This window comes from Carettochelys insculpta, chromosome 4 (genome assembly GCF_033958435.1).
Source record: "Carettochelys insculpta isolate YL-2023 chromosome 4, ASM3395843v1, whole genome shotgun sequence".
In the NCBI taxonomy this organism is placed as follows: Eukaryota; Metazoa; Chordata; order Testudines; family Carettochelyidae; genus Carettochelys; species Carettochelys insculpta.
Genome location: NC_134140.1, coordinates 48,095,661 through 48,113,936, shown reverse-complemented (window position 1 = coordinate 48,113,936; position 18,276 = coordinate 48,095,661). Strand labels below are relative to the sequence as shown.

At 48.6% G+C, this 18,276-nt stretch overlaps 2 protein-coding genes across 5 annotated transcripts in view; both read left to right on the top strand.

The window, feature by feature from the left end:
• The window catches only part of NFXL1 (nuclear transcription factor, X-box binding like 1), a 79,986-nt gene extending 76,715 nt beyond the window's left edge, over positions 1-3,271 (top strand). The window contains exon 23 of the mRNA XM_074992728.1: positions 1,533-3,271. Coding sequence (XP_074848829.1) covers positions 1,533-1,574 — 42 coding nt within the window. The 3' untranslated portion in view covers positions 1,575-3,271. The remainder of the gene's footprint in view (positions 1-1,532) is intronic.
• A 3,532-nt stretch (positions 3,272-6,803) lies between these two features.
• Positions 6,804-18,276, top strand: part of CORIN (corin, serine peptidase) — a 230,127-nt gene continuing 218,654 nt past the window's right edge. For 2 of the 4 annotated variants that reach the window (XM_074992724.1, XM_074992718.1), the window contains exon 1: positions 6,963-7,117. In XM_074992724.1, coding sequence (XP_074848825.1) covers positions 7,043-7,117 — 75 coding nt within the window. In that variant the 5' untranslated portion in view covers positions 6,963-7,042. Of the gene's footprint in view, positions 6,831-6,953; positions 7,118-18,276 lie in introns of those variants that run through there. The other 2 variants (XM_074992721.1, XM_074992726.1) reach the window with 2 other exon arrangements.

Below are 18,276 nucleotides of genomic sequence, written 5' to 3'. Positions count from 1 at the left end.
TTAGTCATTTTCACTCTTTAAAGTTATTGTCTACTACAAGCAGTGCTTGTTGAACCAAGTATTCATGATTCTTCTCTACAAGAAATGTTGAGTGGGTTGAAACAATGTGCATCTGAAATGCAACAGATTACTAACTTCTTCTCTTCCACTTATGTGATCTTACACATTTGATTCCTGACATTTTAACGATGGATCGTGAAGTTAGTCTGTTCACAGATACAACAAAGTGTGTGGAAGTAAAACATGCAAACAACAAATTTATGATTTGTTTATTCAGTACCTAAATTGTTTATAACTTGCATGGGGAAGATACTGAAGTAGTTCTGTGCAACCATAGTATGTTTCTACTACAGCACAATGTAATGAACAAATATTAAGTATTTTGCAAAGAAAATAGGAGTGGAGAAGACTTTATCGGCAGAAGTGGTACAATAAGAACTAGAAAAGAGGTGCTTGATTTGTCATGGTTACATACCAGTCTTAAAATACAGTATGTTTATATATTTAAGTACAAAGTATCTTCCAAATTTGAACATCTCCTTCAAGGTACTAAGCAACATCATCTACCACTAGCATTAATGGAAGTTAGGGGCATTCTTTTACCCTGCTGGGGTTACTCAGTATCATGGAGGACTGGGCTCTTAGCTTGAAAGCTTCTGGGCAGCTGGAGACTTGTCTTTTAATCAGTAAAATACCATGCATATCTATGGCACTGTATACCATACTGTATTCTATAAAAACTTAGTCTGACACTAAATATGTAGAATACAATCCAGATAATTAATTTTTTCTTTATAGTGATGTGACAAATGAGAAAACAGTACTTAAACTGTGATACAGAAAATGGAAAAAAACCTGTTTGTTTCTTATTTGTCATATACCCCTTTTTGATGGCTCTTCCCTGATTTTTCTGCTTGTCCCTCTTTCTGGAACGTCATTTCACTCTCTGAGCTATAAATAAGAGGAGAATTGAGATTTTTTTTTAACCAGGAAAGAATTTAAACTGTAAGAACTGTTTAAGATATAGAATTACTCTCCCAAGGGAACTTTTGATAGCTGCATTGTCTGTCATTTAAAATTGTATTCTTCAGGACCTTGTCCAGTTTACTGTGTGCTGGAGAACAGTACTATATTGTTACAAAGTTACACAAGGTGGCCTCATAGATCTTTTTCCTCTTAAGTATGTGTAATATGCAATCACTGTCAGTAAGTTAATTTGATGGTTAATAACTAAAAGGATAAAAAGGGAAAACAGGGCCAAGGGAAAATGGAGTATGAGCACCAAAGTAGGCAGTTTTAATACTCCAGTTATTTACTCATGAATCTTCATTGGCAAAAGGTGAGAGCTGAAAGTGGGGAGTCCACTCAAGTGGATGGCAGGGAGGGAATGAATAGTGGTCTTCACTATGAACAGTATGTTGGTATATTAGCACTGTTTTTTGTATCTATGTACTTTATTCAGATTTACACCGAACTTAAAGACAAATGGTCCTAGGATAACTGCACCTGCATGTCTTCCTCTGTCTCTGTAGACTGTGCCAGGAGCAGACAGTCAAGTCTGTGTACTCCAATGATCATCTCTTCCACTTTCACCCAACAAGAGGTTTCCAGACTGCACAGCTCACTGCAAGCTATTCTGCCTACCTGCCAGAACCCATGCATTGCTCTGTCTCCAAGAGTTACGAACAATGTATTAGAAGTAGGTACTAGTTATCGCACAGCTGTAAGCAAGCATATTTATTTATGCAAAAAGTTTTACAGAGAAGACAAACGAGAGTTCATATACACATGCAAAAATCTTACCTGAGTCATGCATCGGTCCTACAGGATTCTAGTAAGCTAAAATCTTTCCAACCCTCCAGAAGGGTTAGGGGCTTCCCTGGTACAGAAAGTCCATTGTCTAGATCAGAGCAAAGGTGCGGAGTCAGTTTAAACCAAACTTTTTTAACCATGTGAACTTTCTGGGTGTGTCTTGCAAGAAGATTGATACTCTGCAGGTGTATTTTGCAGTGTTTGATTTAGCGCATCTAGTAGGGATGTGCTAAATTGACTGTAGAGGGCGCTCCTGTGAACTCTGGTATGCCTCATATTCATGAGAAGTAAGGGTAGTTGTTGGGAAAGTTTCTCCTGTTGACTTCCTGATGTGGGACCTGCTGAAAATTTGACTTAAAGTATGTGGACCCCAGTTAGGCTGCTATTATAGCAGGAGTTGCATATCTTAGTGAATTCCTTTTATAATATAGACCTGGCCTCTATGTGTGGTTTCTGGAAACCTAATATAAGCAAGTCTCCATAGGTGAGTGAGACCTCCCTAGTGGTGGTTGCAACTTCAGTGACTCATCTTAATCACTGATCCATGGTTTTAAGCTTTGTAGCTCCTTTTGTAGTTAACCCTCTTCCTTGGAGTTGCACTAAGTTTCTAGCTCACAGTGATATATAAACCATTCATAGCCTTAATAAAATATGGTCCCCTAAGATATTACCTGGGGCGGCATTTTTTTGTCACATGACATGCCATCATTCCTCCTGTATTAAACAGTCAATATTAAAAATCTTCACTACACAGACACCCCCAAACTAAAATCGTTTATACAAAGTGTGGGGACCCAATTCATACTTTAACATACTGCCATATATTAGATGATGTACAGACATGTTCTGTCCCAACGACAACTCAGACAGCCATGATGCCTGGTGATGTGCAGCTCAGGCTTTTGAGGCAGTTGGTGAGGGTGCCTGTCTGATTCCAGCTATGGTGATTGGGTGCTGGGGATGGTGGTGCGGGGGGTGGGGGAGAGGAATAGCTAATTCTTATCATTTTTATGGTGGTTAATATTCTTAAAACAAAACAAAAAATGTACTTATGATTGTTTTTTAATATATCAGAGAGCCTATGAACTACACTTCTTTTATGGCTGCTGATCTGTGATGCATAGGTTGAAAGAAGACTGCAGAAGCCAGGCATAAAATAGCCCCATTTTCCTCCGCAATTTAAATATCCTTGTTTATGTGAATCTCTTCCTCAAATTATTGCACAGCCATTTTAAACATTTCTCAGTCTAGCTGCTTTGAAATGCAAGTGTAGAATCTTTTTTTCTTTTGGATCCAGCCAAACTAAATAGCTGCTTTGTATAAATATAACAAAATGATTTTGCAACGTTCTGTATACTCTCCTAGGCAGCAGAAGCCAAAACACATGATTTGAGAGATGAAATTAAACAGATTGTATACATCAGTAAATCACATTTGTTTGGGGACTATGTATTCACTTGTTTCACTACCCTCGGTAACATTTTTTTAATAAGCTGTGTACTGTGATATAAATGTATACTGATCGTTCGAGTGGAAATAAGTTCTGCTTTTCTGCTGGTATCAACAACTGTGTGGGTCTCTTGTTAGTGTGAAGACAGACATATAAGGCAAGATCTGTTTTTGATCTGGAAACCACTAATAAGCAAAGCAATGTGTGGAGGGGCAGTGTTAAAATAACAGACCTCTTTGTTAGTATAGTAATTTCTGGAATGTAGTTGTAAAATAGTTTCAGTAAAATAGCTGCCTGAAACAGAATTTAATAGGTTTACCTTAGCTCTGATACACTCATCCCACATGATATGAGCACAATTGGTTCTCAAATTTCTGCTTGTAGATAACAACTCATAAGAGCGATACAAATTCCCACTAAAATACATGTAAAAGTCTCTGATTTGTTCCAAGTGCTTGTAACTTGACATAAACCAGTTGAGTTTAGGTACTTTTCTGATGTATTTGAATAATTTGGCACCAGAAATAGGATGTAGTGTATGTATATTGAGCAGGAATGCCCAGCTTATGGGTTGGGACCCAAACATGGGTCCCATTAGATTTGTTAAAGGTCACCAGCTGGGCAGTTCCCAGCTGGATGTGGCTGTTAAAGAAGCCATTTGCAGTTTCTTAACACCGTTGCCTCAGGCCAATATGTTACTAGAGATAGGAATTACCTTATGCCTAGGTGCTGAAAGCTTAGTACTTGAGTTAATTGGTTTTAATGACTGTTACCTGCTGGGAGCAGGACGTCTGGGGGAGCCACCCAGCCTAGCAGCCCCAGTGAAGATGCTGCCAGGGGAGGAGGAGGAGTGTCTAAGGTTGGGGCCATTTAGGGCTGTGCCCTTGGCAACTTCAAAGCTTCAGACTTTGAAGTGCCAGCATGCGCGTAGCTGAGGAGTAAAGGGACTTAGAAGTTTTGTGGGCAGTCTGAAGCTTCGAAGTTGCTGTGGGGGAGAATTAGCCTAAAAAAGTGCTGCGTATTCACCACAGCACTTCATTAGTAATCTCCCATTGCCCTGATCAACATGCCCGCTTCAAGGTTGGGGGCAAGTGTAGACCCAGTCTGGGAGATCAACAAATCCAGTCCCCTGCACTCATGGCAGGGCTAAGCATCATCAAAATTATCCTTGTGTCTAACCCCTTGAAAATCTCCAGTGATGGGGATTACACAACTTCCCTATGTGATTTATTCCAGTGCTTAACCATCCTGACATTTAGGAAGATTTTTTTAATGTCCAACCTAAATCTTCCTTCATCTTTCAACTTCAAATTCCCTGTTCGTGAAACGGAGCTCTTGTCACTATTCACTCTCTTCCTAACTTAGATGACTGAGAAGAATAGTTCAAATAACTTTACAAAATATAAGTAAATTGCTGGGTAAAAGAGAATTCCTTCTGTTTACTGTCAAACATTCAGCACTCACAATGTCTTTTGAACCATTTTCTTCTCTCTTTGAACACATTTGCTGCTATTTGTGCTATTGTTATCACCCTGCTCTTTTAATTTTCTGCTAGAGAGATTTTGCCCAAGTGAAAAGTGCAGGGTTGGACCATAACATTTGGATTGGGAAAATGTGTGTACCATTTGGTGGTAATGGCCTTTGTGACACAAAATAGCCAGTCCTTATCCTAGAAGCTTGCAGGTAAATTATACATAATTTACAGGGATATTAATAAAGGAAGGCTGGGGAAAAGTACAGGTTGGCACAAGACTGTGCGATGTTCTTGTTTGAATTCCTGGTAGTCTTTCTTACCCTAAAATATGTGTGGGTCTGGAATGAGAACCAGTGTGGAAGCCCGTGATGGAAGTAGGGTTTACATTTAGGTTTTTTTTGCTGTTGGAGCTAGAGTCATGCTTTTTTCTTACGGTGATATTTTAAGTAATGCTAAAAAGAATTCTTAAATACAGTAGAAGCTGATTTGTTTGAGTAAGTAGAGCTGAAGCATATTCTCATAATCTATTTACACAAGATCATGTCCTTTCTAAGTGAAGGGTGACTGCAGCTCCTGGAAAAGTACTGAATCCTTTTATATTCTGGGAGCATATACATTATAGGAACCATTGTCCCCACCCACAGGAACTCCCTGCCTTGATATTTGGCTGCAAGCCTTGCAATCGGATCTATACCTGTGGATCCTCAGTCCTGTATAGATCCAGTGAAGCAGGCTGAACCTGGCTGTAAGGCTCCACCTATATGGGTCCAGTTGCAGGACTGGTGCTTCAGCCAACAAGTACTATACAGACTGCAGGAGAACGGGAACAATTAGAATATGTTCAAGTTTGACATGGAATGTAATCACTCTTCAGGGGGCGTGAGGTTGCTCCCTGAGGTTGTCCTACAGCCACGCTGGTCTGGCATAGGGCTGAATTTGACACCCTGGTTCTGGGGCTCAGGCTGTAGAGATTCAGTAAGGGTCCCACTAGCTTTAGGTTTGTTTTATATAGTTCTTAAGCTTTAGAACTTAAACAGCGGGCGGGGACGCTTAGGGTAGGTGAACTCGTCCCTCTGGGAGTTGCACTCTCCCCGGGCGGCATTTTGCATTGGCTTCCGAGGGCACTTTAATCCCCTGTGGAATAAAGTGAAGACCAGGACCTTGTTTAGGCCCTTGACCGAGTTGGAATTATAGGTCCCTCGCGTGACGGGACCTCCCAGGCCTCTCCCTTCAAGTTTTCTCCTCCCCCGGCTCAGGCCGGGCTCTCCTTTTACCCTGGCGTTGTCTCAGCAAGCTTGCGCTGTGCAAAATGAGCGTCAACTTCAGAGCGTCCCCGGGCTCAGAGGCCAGTCATTGAACATGCAACGAGAACCGCCTCCACCTGGCAGCTCCCGCGGGGAATGTAAATAGGGTTTAATGAGGGCTGGGGCTTCATTCCCATTCTGCTGTAGTCCCGTACGAGCGGCGCAGCGGCAGCAGCAGCAGCTACCTTGTCCAAGAGCCTGTAGGACTAGAGGGCGGCGTTCAGTTTACAGTAAGCAAACGGCCATAAATCCTCCCCTTTGCCCCGCCCGCCGCTTTGCCACTGTCTCACCCCGAGCAGTGCGAGCCCCCTGCTGCAGCGAGCCAGCAGCGCCGGGCCCACTGTCAAACACATCCTCAGACCCCAGTGGCACACGGAGCAGCGGCGCCCTGGCCCAGCCTGCCCGGCTAGAATGCGCAGGCGCGCCAGGGCTGGGGGCTGCAATCCGACCCCCGCCCTCGGGAGCAGCCGGGCAGCTCTGGCTCGTCTGGGCGAGCTGCGACCCTGGCTCACCCCGAGAGGGCCTGAGCCTCCTAGGGGCAGGTAGCAAAGGGCGGCGGGGTAGCACTCAGTTCGGTGCCCGCAGGCAGTGGGCTGAATTCCCCTCCCCAAGGGGCTGGCTCCTGCCCCTTCGCTCTGGCGTGGCAGGGCGCAGCCCGGGTCCCTTTGCCCTGGTACCACGAGGGCAGGGGGGTCATCATCTGCCCGGGGTGGGGGAGCTGGCTCTGACGTCTTCCCGCCCTACCAGTGCCCGTGACCCGTCGGGTGAGCCGGGAGGGATGACCCAGCAGGTTGGCTCTCCGCCGCGCTCTGGTCCTGGCGAGCCGGAGAGGGAGGGGGCGGCTGGCTCGGTGGGGTTTGTTGTTATTGGGTGGGAGAGGGCGGCGAGGGGGGGGCGCCGAGCAGACAAAACGCGGCGCCCCCTCCAGAAACCAGGCTGTGCGGGGAGGGAGACAGGCGGGCGCGGCGCGGCGCGGGAGATGTAGCCGGGAGCGGCCGGAGCATGTTCTCCATGCAACAGTTCCCTGCTCTGTCTCCGGGAGAAGAGCGGTACCGCCAGGTCCTCGCCCCTGACCCGGTAAGGAGCGCAGCGCCCCGGCCGCCTTCCGCCGCGGCGGGCCTTTTCCTGGGCACCAGAGGTGGCCACAGGGGCCGGTGTGGGGAGCCGTAGCCCAGGGGTGCCGGAAGTCTCGGCTGCGAGTGGGGACCCGGGCGCACAGGTGCGCGGAAGGAAGGGCGCACCGCGCTGGTGGCAGCGATCGGGGGTGGAGCACTCTGGGCAGCGGGGGCCAGGGGCGGCGATCCGCGGGAGGGACCCGGGAACCTGCTCCCGCCGAGGTAGCTGTGCAGGGAAGCCGGGCGGGACGCGGAGTGTGGCGCGGGGTCAGGGCAGCGCCCCCTGCCGCGCTCCAGCTTAGCGGCCCGGCTACGTTTGCCGACCGGGCCTTGCGCTCTCCGAGGCCGGTTGCTAGACGCTGGCGCAAATTAAGCCGGTGTTGGCCGCTAGCCCCCGACACGGGGAACCGGCCCCACCGCCCTTCCGTGCGCCGGGGAACACTTCGTTTCCTTTCCTTGGGCGGGAGGACTCCCGGTGAGCAATCAGCCAACGCCGCCCCCGCCCGCCTCGCTCCGTACTCCCGGTCGCGGTCGGCCCTAGCTGGCGCCAGGAGCCGGCCCTGCCGGGGGAGGCAAACCCGCCGCCTCCGGTCACCCTAGTCCGGCCGGACTCCCAGGGAGATGGGCCAGGGCTGGACGCACACGTCGGGCAGAAGTCCGGGCTCAGACCTGCCCGCGGCCCCCTTCCCGCCCGCGGGTCCTTGCAGCGCCCCGGGGTCAAGGAGACCGGCCAGCGGGGAGCTGGGGGTTAATCGGCTCCACGTGCAGCCGCCTACAGGCAGGGCTGAGGAAAGTTGTGCCGAGCGCAGCGGCGTCAGGTTCCCGCCACGGGCCGCGCGGAGGAAGCGCGCCCCTGCCTGTGCAGCAGGCGGCGCGCTGCGGCGCCCAGCCGGGCATACGGCCCTTCCCCCGGGCTGAGCTGCAAGGCAGAGCTCCGGGCGGACGCGCGCGGCCCTCCCTGGCCGCGGGGGAGCAGCGGAGGCGAGCCCGGGCGCTGCGCTCCCTCTCTGCCCTGGGCGCAGCGGTGGCGAATCGCAAGGGGAAGATGGGCAGGGTCCGGGGCTGGGACTGCGGGGCCTGCTTCCGCCGGAGGGAGCCGAGAGCCCAAGCGGTAGCCACCCCGGGGCAGCCAACTGCAGACGGGGCTCGGGGGAGTTGTAACTCCAGGGCGCTCCCGGACTCGGGGCAGGGCTCCCGGCCGGGACTGGGGCTGCTGAGGGGCGATGGAGCGGGTCTGAAAAGAGCGGTTTGCGCGCCCGCTCAGCGAGCAGCGCAGAATGCAGCGCTAAGGGGCTTTGACTGGCCCCTCCCCAGAGCTCCCGGCGGGGGGACGTTCCCACTCACTTCTGGCAGAGCAGCCGGTGGCTCACATAGCCTCGAAGAAAGTGCCGCAAAACACTGGCTGCGTTTCGGCACTTGGCACTACAGCAACAGCCCCAGTCAACTCTGAAAGCATTTCGGTACCTCCCGTGCAAGCTACGCAGGGAAGGGCGCCTTACTGACAAGGAGGGAACTAGTGCAGTCCGGCAGGTTTAACCCGGGTCCTCGCGCTACATCTCCTGGCAGAGCCCTCCCCATAGACCCCCAGGCCAGAAGGACTCTGGTGATCCTCATCCAGTGTTTCTTACCCGGGGGGACTCCCGAGGTCCTCCAGAGGCACATCAACCCATCTAGATATTGGCCTACTTTCTCAACAAGCTATAGCAAAAGCAATAGTGAAGTCAGCTGATACCATGACCTGCTTATGCTGCTCTTTACACTGGCATGTACGTACAATGTTTATATTCCTATTGATTTATTTTATAAGGATACAGTAAAATGAGAAAGTAAGCATCTTTCAGTGACAGTGTGATAGACACCTTTGTAGTTTGTTTGGTTTTGTAAGCAAATAGTTATTAGATGAAACTAGAGGGTATGCAAGACAAACTTCACTCATGAAAGAAAGAGGTTACAGTAGTCTTGAAAGGTTGAGAACCACTGATCTAATCTAACCTTCTGTAAAACACAGGACATAGGATTTTCCCCAGATAATTCCAAGAGCGATTCTTTGGGGGGGGAGGAAATCCAATCTTGATTTTTTCAAATAGTGATGAATCCATCAGGATCAGTAGTAAAATATTCCAATGGTTAATTACTCTCACTGTTAAACATGTGTGCCATTATTTCCAGTCTGAATTTGTATAGCTTCATATTCTAGCCATGGGAGTGTGTTACGCCTTTCTTGGCTAGATTGAAGAACCCATTATTACAGATTTGTTTCCCATATAGATACTTACAGACAGAAATCAAGTCATCCTTCCACTTTCTCTTTGTTAAGTTAAATAAATTGGTTTCCACCGTTCTATCATTACACTGTATGTCTTCCTTTATTTCAAAGCTATTCATTTATTTGGGAAGTTTTAATAAATTTACAAAACTTCACCATATAGATATCAGAATCAAAACAAACATTGTAACAGGTTTTTTGTTAAAAAAATATGTTATACAGAAATACATAATGGCTGCAGCCACACTACAGCTCCCTTTCAAAAGGGGAACTTCTGAAAGCCATCATCTGAAGGCTCGCCTTTGGAAAGCGAGCGGCTACACATTAGTAGGTCAAGGCATTGATCTGCCCTTTCCAAAGCGAGCAGCTACACAACTCCAGGCTCTCTTTGAAAGAATGAAGCAGGAAACACTGCAGACGGGGTCGCATGGCTGACAAGCCTTTCTGGGAGCCGCAGCCGTCCGTTCCCTTAAAGGACCCCTCCCCAACAGCCTCCCCGTGCACACGCTGGGGGCTGCCAGGCTGTTTGCAAGCATAGCCCACCATGTGCACAGAGCAGAGCTGCTGCAGAGACCCTCATGGATCCCCACCAGCTCCCTGATGGAGAACTCCTGGATGCTGTCACCAGCCTGCTGGCCCCGCTGCTTGTGGCCATCCTGCAGTGGCTCTGGAGGGCCTGTTGCCTAGCCGCCTTGCTGTATCCCCACCCTCATGTGGCAAGGTGTGTGGCCCTCCCCCTGGGTCAGACAGCACCTGTGGAGGTACCCCACCAGCACTGGGTGGTGAGACCAGCTTGTCATGTGGGACTAGGATGGTGACTGCTGGCTCCAGAATTGCCGAATGGCAAAGGGCACATTTCTGGAGCTATGTCACTGTCTGGCCCCCACCCTTCAGCACCAGGACCCCCACCCGTGCTCCCCCCCCCCGGAGAAGAGGGTTCCAACTGCACTGTGGAAACTGGCCACCCCAGACAGCAACTGCTCAGTCAGGCACCAGTTCGGGGAGGGCAAGGCCACCGTCAGGGTCATCCTCATGAAAGTAAGCCAGCCTGGGTCATATACCCGCCACAGGGGATGGGGAGAGACCCCCAGGAGGGGATGGAGAGGAGGCCAGAGCACCCTGCCACATGCTCAGGGGTGTTTGCCCTCTGTCCCATTCAGGTCATTAGGGTGATAAATTGCCTCCTCCTGTGCTGGGTTGTCCATGATGGGGACCTTGATGCTGCCATCACAGGATTCACTGAGCTGGGGTTCCCAAACTATTTTGGCATGCTGGATTGAACCCACATGGTAGTCTGGTCCCTGCAACACAGCATGGGTGGCTGTATCAACTGGCAGAGGTACCACTCGGTGACTCTCCAGGCTCTTGTCAATGCTAACAGGCAGTTCTGGGTGTCTTCACAAGCTAGTCAGGCCAGACCCAAGGTGTCTGGATCTTCAGAAACTCTTAGCTGGGGTGCAGGATGGAGGCAGGGACCTACATCCCTCCCATGAGAGCTCCTAGTCAGAGACATGACCATGCCCCCCATGCATAGTGGCCGATGCCGCCTATCCCTTGCACCCGTGGCTCATGTGGCTATATATGGACCACATGGACCCCAGTCAGGCCCAGTTCAACGCCTGCCTCCACCGGGCCTGCAACACCATTGAGCAGGCATTTGGCCGCCTGCAGGGGTGCTTCCGGTGCCTCCTGATGTGGCTGGAGGTCGGCCTCCAGAACATGTCTGCTGTTGTGGGGGCCTGTTGCACTTTCCACAGTATTGTGGAGAGAAAGCGGGAGGTATTCATCTGGCAGTGGGCAGCTGAGGCTGTACCGTTTCAAGCAGCTGGCCTCTGCCCCGTGCTATCAGGTGGACCAGGAAGGGGTGCATGTGAAGGAGGCTTTCTGGAAGGCCTTCTCCCGGGGGCCCCAGTGACCCTCCCACAGGCACCCTCCAGCCCACCTCCTCCTTCGAACCCACCCTACACTGCTTCCCACCATTCTCAATGGACACTGAGGTGGTGAAAAATACGTTTACTGAAACACCAAACAACCAACATTATTCTTCCAAGATATGTAACTAGACTGAGGGCAAGGGATGGGGTTTGAACCATAGACAATGGGGACTGGGGATAGGGTTTCAACTACATACAATGGGGACTGGGGATGGGGTGGGGGCCTCACTCCTCTGCCGGGTGGGTGGCCCTACCACCCTGGGTCTGGGGTCCCCTGTGGGGCTGGGACAGGGATGGGCCCACGAGGAGATAGCAGCATGGCAGGGTGTAGTGACCTTGACCTTGGCGGGGTGCACATGGGAAGGGAGGGGATGTCTCAGTGGTGGCCACACTGGCCATCAGCCACCATCCAAGTTCCAGCTGGGTGGCTGGGGAGAGGTGGGGTGGGAGCAGGGCAGGGGCTGTAGCAGAGGGATGCAGGAGGAGTTGCAGGAGGGGCTGGCACTGGAGCAGGTGCCTGGGCCAGGCAGATGGTGATAGCCTAGGTGAGGGTGTCAAGGGTGCCCGCAACCTGATCCCAGGCTGCCTGCTCCATTGTCAGCCATCTCCTGCAGGATCTGGTTTTGTTCCCACCAGGCAGTTTTCTGGGCGGCAGTGGTCTCCTCCTTCCAGGGGCAATGGCATGTCTTCCCACCGTGGCACACTCACCTCCATGTGCAGGGTGCCCTGGCCCTGTCACCAGCTGCTGCAGGACTCCTCAGAACATCAACGGGGCTGGTCCGGCCCCCGGGTGCCAGAGCTGTGGAGATGGAAGGGAAGAGAGGTGACCTGTCAGTCCCATGACCCGGCCACAGGGGGACATGCCCCTCATCCCTGATACCCAGGCTTCCCAACCCTCCTGGGGCATCCCGTGGGCAGAGGGTCCCAGTATGGGTGGGACATACTGTGGCCATGGTTCACCCCACCTTCCTGCCCAGGCCTTGTGCCCCATGGTGCTGTCCAACTGGTTGGCAGCAACGCAGACCTTGATGTTGGTCTACCTCAGGTCTTTTACTTTTATCCACACGCTGCTGCCAGTGTGGTCAGGGTGGCTCGGGCAGCAAGGCCACCGGCCAGCCAGCCAAAGGCCTCTGCGTTTCTGTGGTGGGTGCCAGTTTGGCGAAGGTCCTCCTCCATCCCCCACAGAGTGAGGGGGTCCTTCAGCTGGTCCTCAGTCCATGAGGGTCCCCTCCTGACACAACCCTTTCCTCAGGCACTGTGAGCCCTTGGACTCCTCGTCCAGGGCCACCAGGGGGTTAGCAGGGTCCTGGCATGCTGCCATGGTGTCCAGGGGGTGCAGAGAAGGGCTGGTGCTTTGAGCAGACACAGTCTGAGTGGGAGCTCATGCTGCCCCTGTTTGTGGCACTGTCTCAGCTTCCTGCCAGGGGTTGCTGGGAGCTGTTTCCTTTAAGGTGGCTGGCAGGGACCACTGAGCCCTGCCTGGGCTGGTCAGAGTGTCTCCATCCTCCAGGGGGGCCCTCCTTGGCGGACCCCTTACTTTGAAGTAAGGAGTGCAGGGCGTCTACACACACACAACTTCAAAGTTAACTTTGAAGTAAGGGAAAGTGTGTGTAGATGCTCTGCATGCTACTTTGAAGCAGCAGCTTACTTTGAAGTTAACTTCAAAGTAAGTTTGTAGTGTAGATGCAGCCTTAGTCTACCCTATTTAATTGATCTGTACAAAATATCTGCACTTGCTCTTGGACTTTTCTTGTTCTATATAAATTCTAACATCATATATATGCCTGCTAGGTCAGGGGGTTCTCAAACTTCATTACATCCCAGCCTCCTTTGGAAGGGGACTGAAGCCTAAGCCTTCCCCAGTCCCTCCAGAGAGTGTTGAGGGTGGTGGTGGTCCAGGGAGAGAGCAAAGCTCAATCCCAAGGGCTTCAGTCCTAAACTGGGGTCCTGTAGTCTGAGTCCCAATGCCCAGATGTGAAGCCTTCTGGCTTTGGTCCCAGGCTTTAGAAAGGAAGTCTAAGTCAGCCCAGGCCACTACACTGAACTGGGGTCGTGACCCACTTTTGGGTTCTGACCCAGTTTGAGAATCACTGTGCTAGTGTTTTAGCTGGGATAATCACAGAAGGATTTTGGGGGAAAAAATGTATCCTTTGCAGAATATTCCCTTTGATTGTGGCTATCCCTCCCAACCAAAAAACAACTCTTCTTCTACCATTCAGATCTTAACTTGTTTGCTGAATTAGTGGTTCGATCTTTAAATCACAGACCCTCTTCAAGACTGCTTGAGATTTGAATTTCAAGGCATTGCAGTTGCTGCCTATTTGTACCCAAATACTTTCTGGAAAGGAGAATTTGAAAGCCTGGCAAATTTATAACTGACATTTCAGGTTTGGCATAGTTTGCTTTAAAACCAGATACTTTCCCAAAGTCCCTTTAGCACTAATTTTAGGGAAATAATTGGTACAGATAGAAATAATATTCTATAATCTGCATATCATACTAGTAAGGTTTATTCCTTATATTTTAACTATTAATAGGTTTCACCTTATTAACTCACACAGCTACTTTTGGGCTCCAGTTATCCATAGAGCCCTGCACAGATTCAAATTTCTATCTGCAGATAAAAATCAGTATCTCCTGAACTGTAGGTTTCGACTGGAAATGGTGAGGGAAAAGAAGACTGAGGGGCCACCGCTCCCAGAAGCCTGAATCCTGCATGAGCAGTTCCTCCCAGATGGGTGGCTGTACTGGCCCAACTCAGTACCCCTGTTGGGGCTACGTGACCCCAGACAGCAGACACAGCTGTGGAAAGGTTGGTGGGCAATACAGCCACTCAGCCAGAAGGAGCTACCAACTTGGGGCACAGGCTCCTGGAAGCAATGGCTCTACATTCTTTTCCCTTTGCTGCTGCAGCTCCCAGGAGAGCCTTGTGTTTCAGTGAGTACTGATTGCAATCCACAGATATCTGCATCTGTGAACAGAAAATTGTTTTCACGCACACCTCTAGTTAGGCATGTCAGGAAGTGGGGGTCTAAGTCCATATAATACAGGACATGAAACTGGCAGTTACGCAATATTCTATCAAAGGCTTTCCTTCCCTGCATTTAGGCTACATCTACACTAGCACACTATGTCGAAGTAGCCTATCTCGACGTAAGAACATAGAAATAGGCAACTTCGACGCATATCGTCCACACGTCCTCCAGGGCTGGTGCCATCGACATTCAACGTCGAAGTAGCGACGGAGAACATCGAAAGGAGCTGCCCCGGAAGGAAATGCGTAGTGTCCACACACACAAGCGCTCCCCGTCAAAATAAGGGGCCAGCAAAGCCCCAAGCCACTCCCTTAAAGGGCCCTCCCAGACACACTCAGCCTGCACAGCACAAGATCCACAGAGCCAACAACCAGTTGCAGACCCTATGCATGCAGCATGGACCCCTAGCTGCAGCCAGAAGCCCTGGGCTAAGGGCTGCTGCACATGGCGACCACAGAGCCCTGCAGGGGCTGGACAGAGCATCTCTCAACCCCTCAGCTGATGGCTGCCATGGAGGACCCCGCTATTTCGATGTAGCAGGATGTGGATTGTCTACACATGCCCTACTTCCGTTCAATGTCGAAGTAGGGTGCTATTCCCATCTTCAGATAGGAATAGTGATTTCAACATCTCGCCGCCTAACATCGATTTCAACATTGAAATAGCGCACAGTGGGTGTAGACGTGACACGTACTATTTCGACATTGTGCCAGCTACTTCGAAGTAGCTGGCTAGCGTAGACACACTCTTAGTGATACCATAAGAAATTGATCTTATTTCAATCTGGCATTATGGGTGATTCCAAGTACTCTTCAAATATTGTCTGACATTTGTTGGTCCTTCATCAATCCCATTCAATCTTAATTTATAATAGATGAGAGCAAAGACTGTCATCAACTAGCTAGTATTTTTGCTAAGATATACATGTCATGATTATAAAAGTGATACAGGCCTAGAGGAGCTGCACAAGGTACATCTTTAGAGAGAACAACCCCAGTAGGGTCTTTCATAGGCTGTGGGAGTTCCTCCTCTAACAGAATAGTGTTAAAGGTGTCTCTCCTGGGACACAATAATACCTTCTTAAATACCCTGTAAATTTCAGCTGGAAAGCCATCAAGTGCTAGAATGTTACCACTTTTTGTATTAGCTATTGTCTTTAGCATTTCTTCCTGTTATTTAAGTTTATCAATTTTACTTATCTTTGGCAAGCCTGCTATTTCCAGGTTTTTTAAAATAATGTTAGAACTTGAAGTATTTGAGATATTTTTTATAAGCAGCAAAAATTGCACTTATTTAATCTTGGTGTATAATTATCTTTTGTTGTTTGTTTTTATGAGTGGAATATGTCACTTTAGAATCTCTTTGCATCACATATCTTTTGCTGATTGTTTTTTATGAGTTGAATAATATGTCAGCTTAGAATCTCTTTAAGTTTTGGATGCCTATCACTTTTATATTCATTTTCATAAAACTTCTGCTTTATATACCCAAGGGATTTAACAAAGACATCTGTCCTGCAATGTATTTTGCTTCCCTCTAATATTAATTAATAAGATGGTATTTTTATTTAATATGTGTTTCTGTGAATGTCTTGTAACTATTTATCTGCTCTTCTAGTTATATTTTTTTTCTTGAGCTCTTTTTTTCAATTGGGAGGAATTGCTCATCAACTGGCCCCTAAATACTGCTTTACCTACTTCTTAGAGAACTCCATTTTTGTATATTGTCTGTATTTATTTGAAAGTGTTGAACAATGTTATTTTAAACTGCTGGAACCCAATGATTATCTTAGGAAGCAAGCAGTTCATTTTCAAAAAAGTTTAAGAAGCCAGCCCAATTATTCAGTATTACTTGCACTGGGGCATGACCTGACCACATAATGTTGCCATTTTCACAGATCTTCTCTCCTTCATTCCTTAAAGGAGTAGACTTAGACATTAATAGTTAGATATAGTCTAGCGTATAACAGATGTGGGAGTGTAACAGGACTGGACTGCCCTCGAGCATCCCTCTGCGACCGAGGGCACTCTGTCTGGACCACTGCCTTCTGAGTCCTGAGTAGGGATCTGACACACTCTATCCAGGGTGCGGTCAGCTCCTTCCCCAGGTTTGTGGCCAGTCTACAGGCCTGGGTCTTGCCCCAGTCAAAGCTCAGCACTCACTCGGAGCTGTCCAAGTGCTGCTGGGCTTCCACATAGCGTAGGCATCTGCCTGGATCAAGCTCCTGAATGGAACTGCCTGCCTTAGCCAAGCAGCTTCTTTTATATTGGCCTGACGGGCCCCGATTGGCTGCCACAGAAACAACTGCTCTATCCTCCCTGGAGGACCTCTTGTGTGCTCCTTGCTGGGGTGTGATAAGGCCTCTGGCCTCCTCTGCAGGGCATTGGGACTTAGTCCACCCCATCACAGGGTGTGACTAAAATGTGTAATATTTTTTGCCTGGGTACAATTCTCTTTAGAAATCTGACAGATCAAATTGTTGGCAAAGAGAAAGCAATGCTTTTTCTGCTTCCATATCCCCATTTATCGTTTAGGGCTATGTGTAGACGGCAGGCTTCTGTCAACAAAACTTCTGAAGATTTGTCGACAGAATGTGCATCCAGACTGCAGATCTCTCAGAAGAGATCTGCTGGTTGGGAGTGTTGTCAACATCCCTGTATACCTTGTTCCACAAGGAAGAATGGATGTCTCAACAGAGGAGGTTTTTCCAACATTTGGCCCGGTGTGGATGCTCCAAATGTTGGAAAAGCCTCTCCTGACAGAACTGTCAGAAAAAGACATGCAAATTGTGGCGTGCAATTTGCATACCTTTTGGTGACAGTTCCCTGCAGTCTAGACACAGCCTATCATATTTGTCCCAGTCTTTTTGAAGTCTCCTCCAAGTATAGCTTCTCCTTCCAAAAGTGTTGCAGTGTTTTAAAGAAGTCCTTAATATTTATTTTGTTTACTTGTACTTATGTACTTAGCTTTTTGTTGGGAGTATGCACCGAGCCTGGTGTTATTAATTGTGCAATTGTTCTCTTCAGCAATATAAATGGTCCATCATTTTCTTTAAATTGATCTTTAATTTGAAAATACATGCATAGCAAGTATAATACTAGGTGAGAGAAGAAAAAAGTCTGGTGAAACTCATAATTTTTCATGCCCATAATTTCTTCCTGAAAATGGGTTTCCAGAAGTTGAACAATCTGAGGGTTTTTTTAAAAAAGCCTGATTTTTTTTCTTTTTGATAACATTATTTGGCCTTTTGACAAATGTCATTTTAAAAAGGAAAAATAAACATTGAGAGTAACTATTGAGCTTAGCAAAAAAATTGAAAATATTGGCATTATTTAGCTACTTGAGAGCATGAAACCTTGTGTTGTCAATGTCTCTCTTGTTTTTAATTGCTGCATTCATTACTATGTACGTGAATATGACTTGGTTTCTGTTTTAACCACCCTTCCACTTCCCCATTCTCTCTCCTCTTCCATGGTCCTCTTACTCTAACAGCATATTACTACATTTCAAGTGCATCTGTGCTGCTGTAGTCCTCGAATGAAGAAGCTTTGTGCCAATGTGTGGTTAACCCATCTACCTGAGAGGTGGTAGATATGTTGGCAGGAGAAGTTCTTCCACTGACACAGAGCTGTGTAAATGGGGGTGAGGGAGAATTAGGTTGGAACAACTGTGTCATTCAGGGGTATGGCTTTTTCATATCTTTAAGTGACATGGTTATATCAATATACGGCTGTAGTGCACACTAAACTTAAATACAGTCTCATATTATCAACATGGGTGCATCTACACTAGCCGGCTACTTCCAAGTAGCCGGCACAACGTTGAAATAGCACACGTCATGTCTATATGCGCCGTGTGCTATTTTGACATTGAAATCGACGTTAGG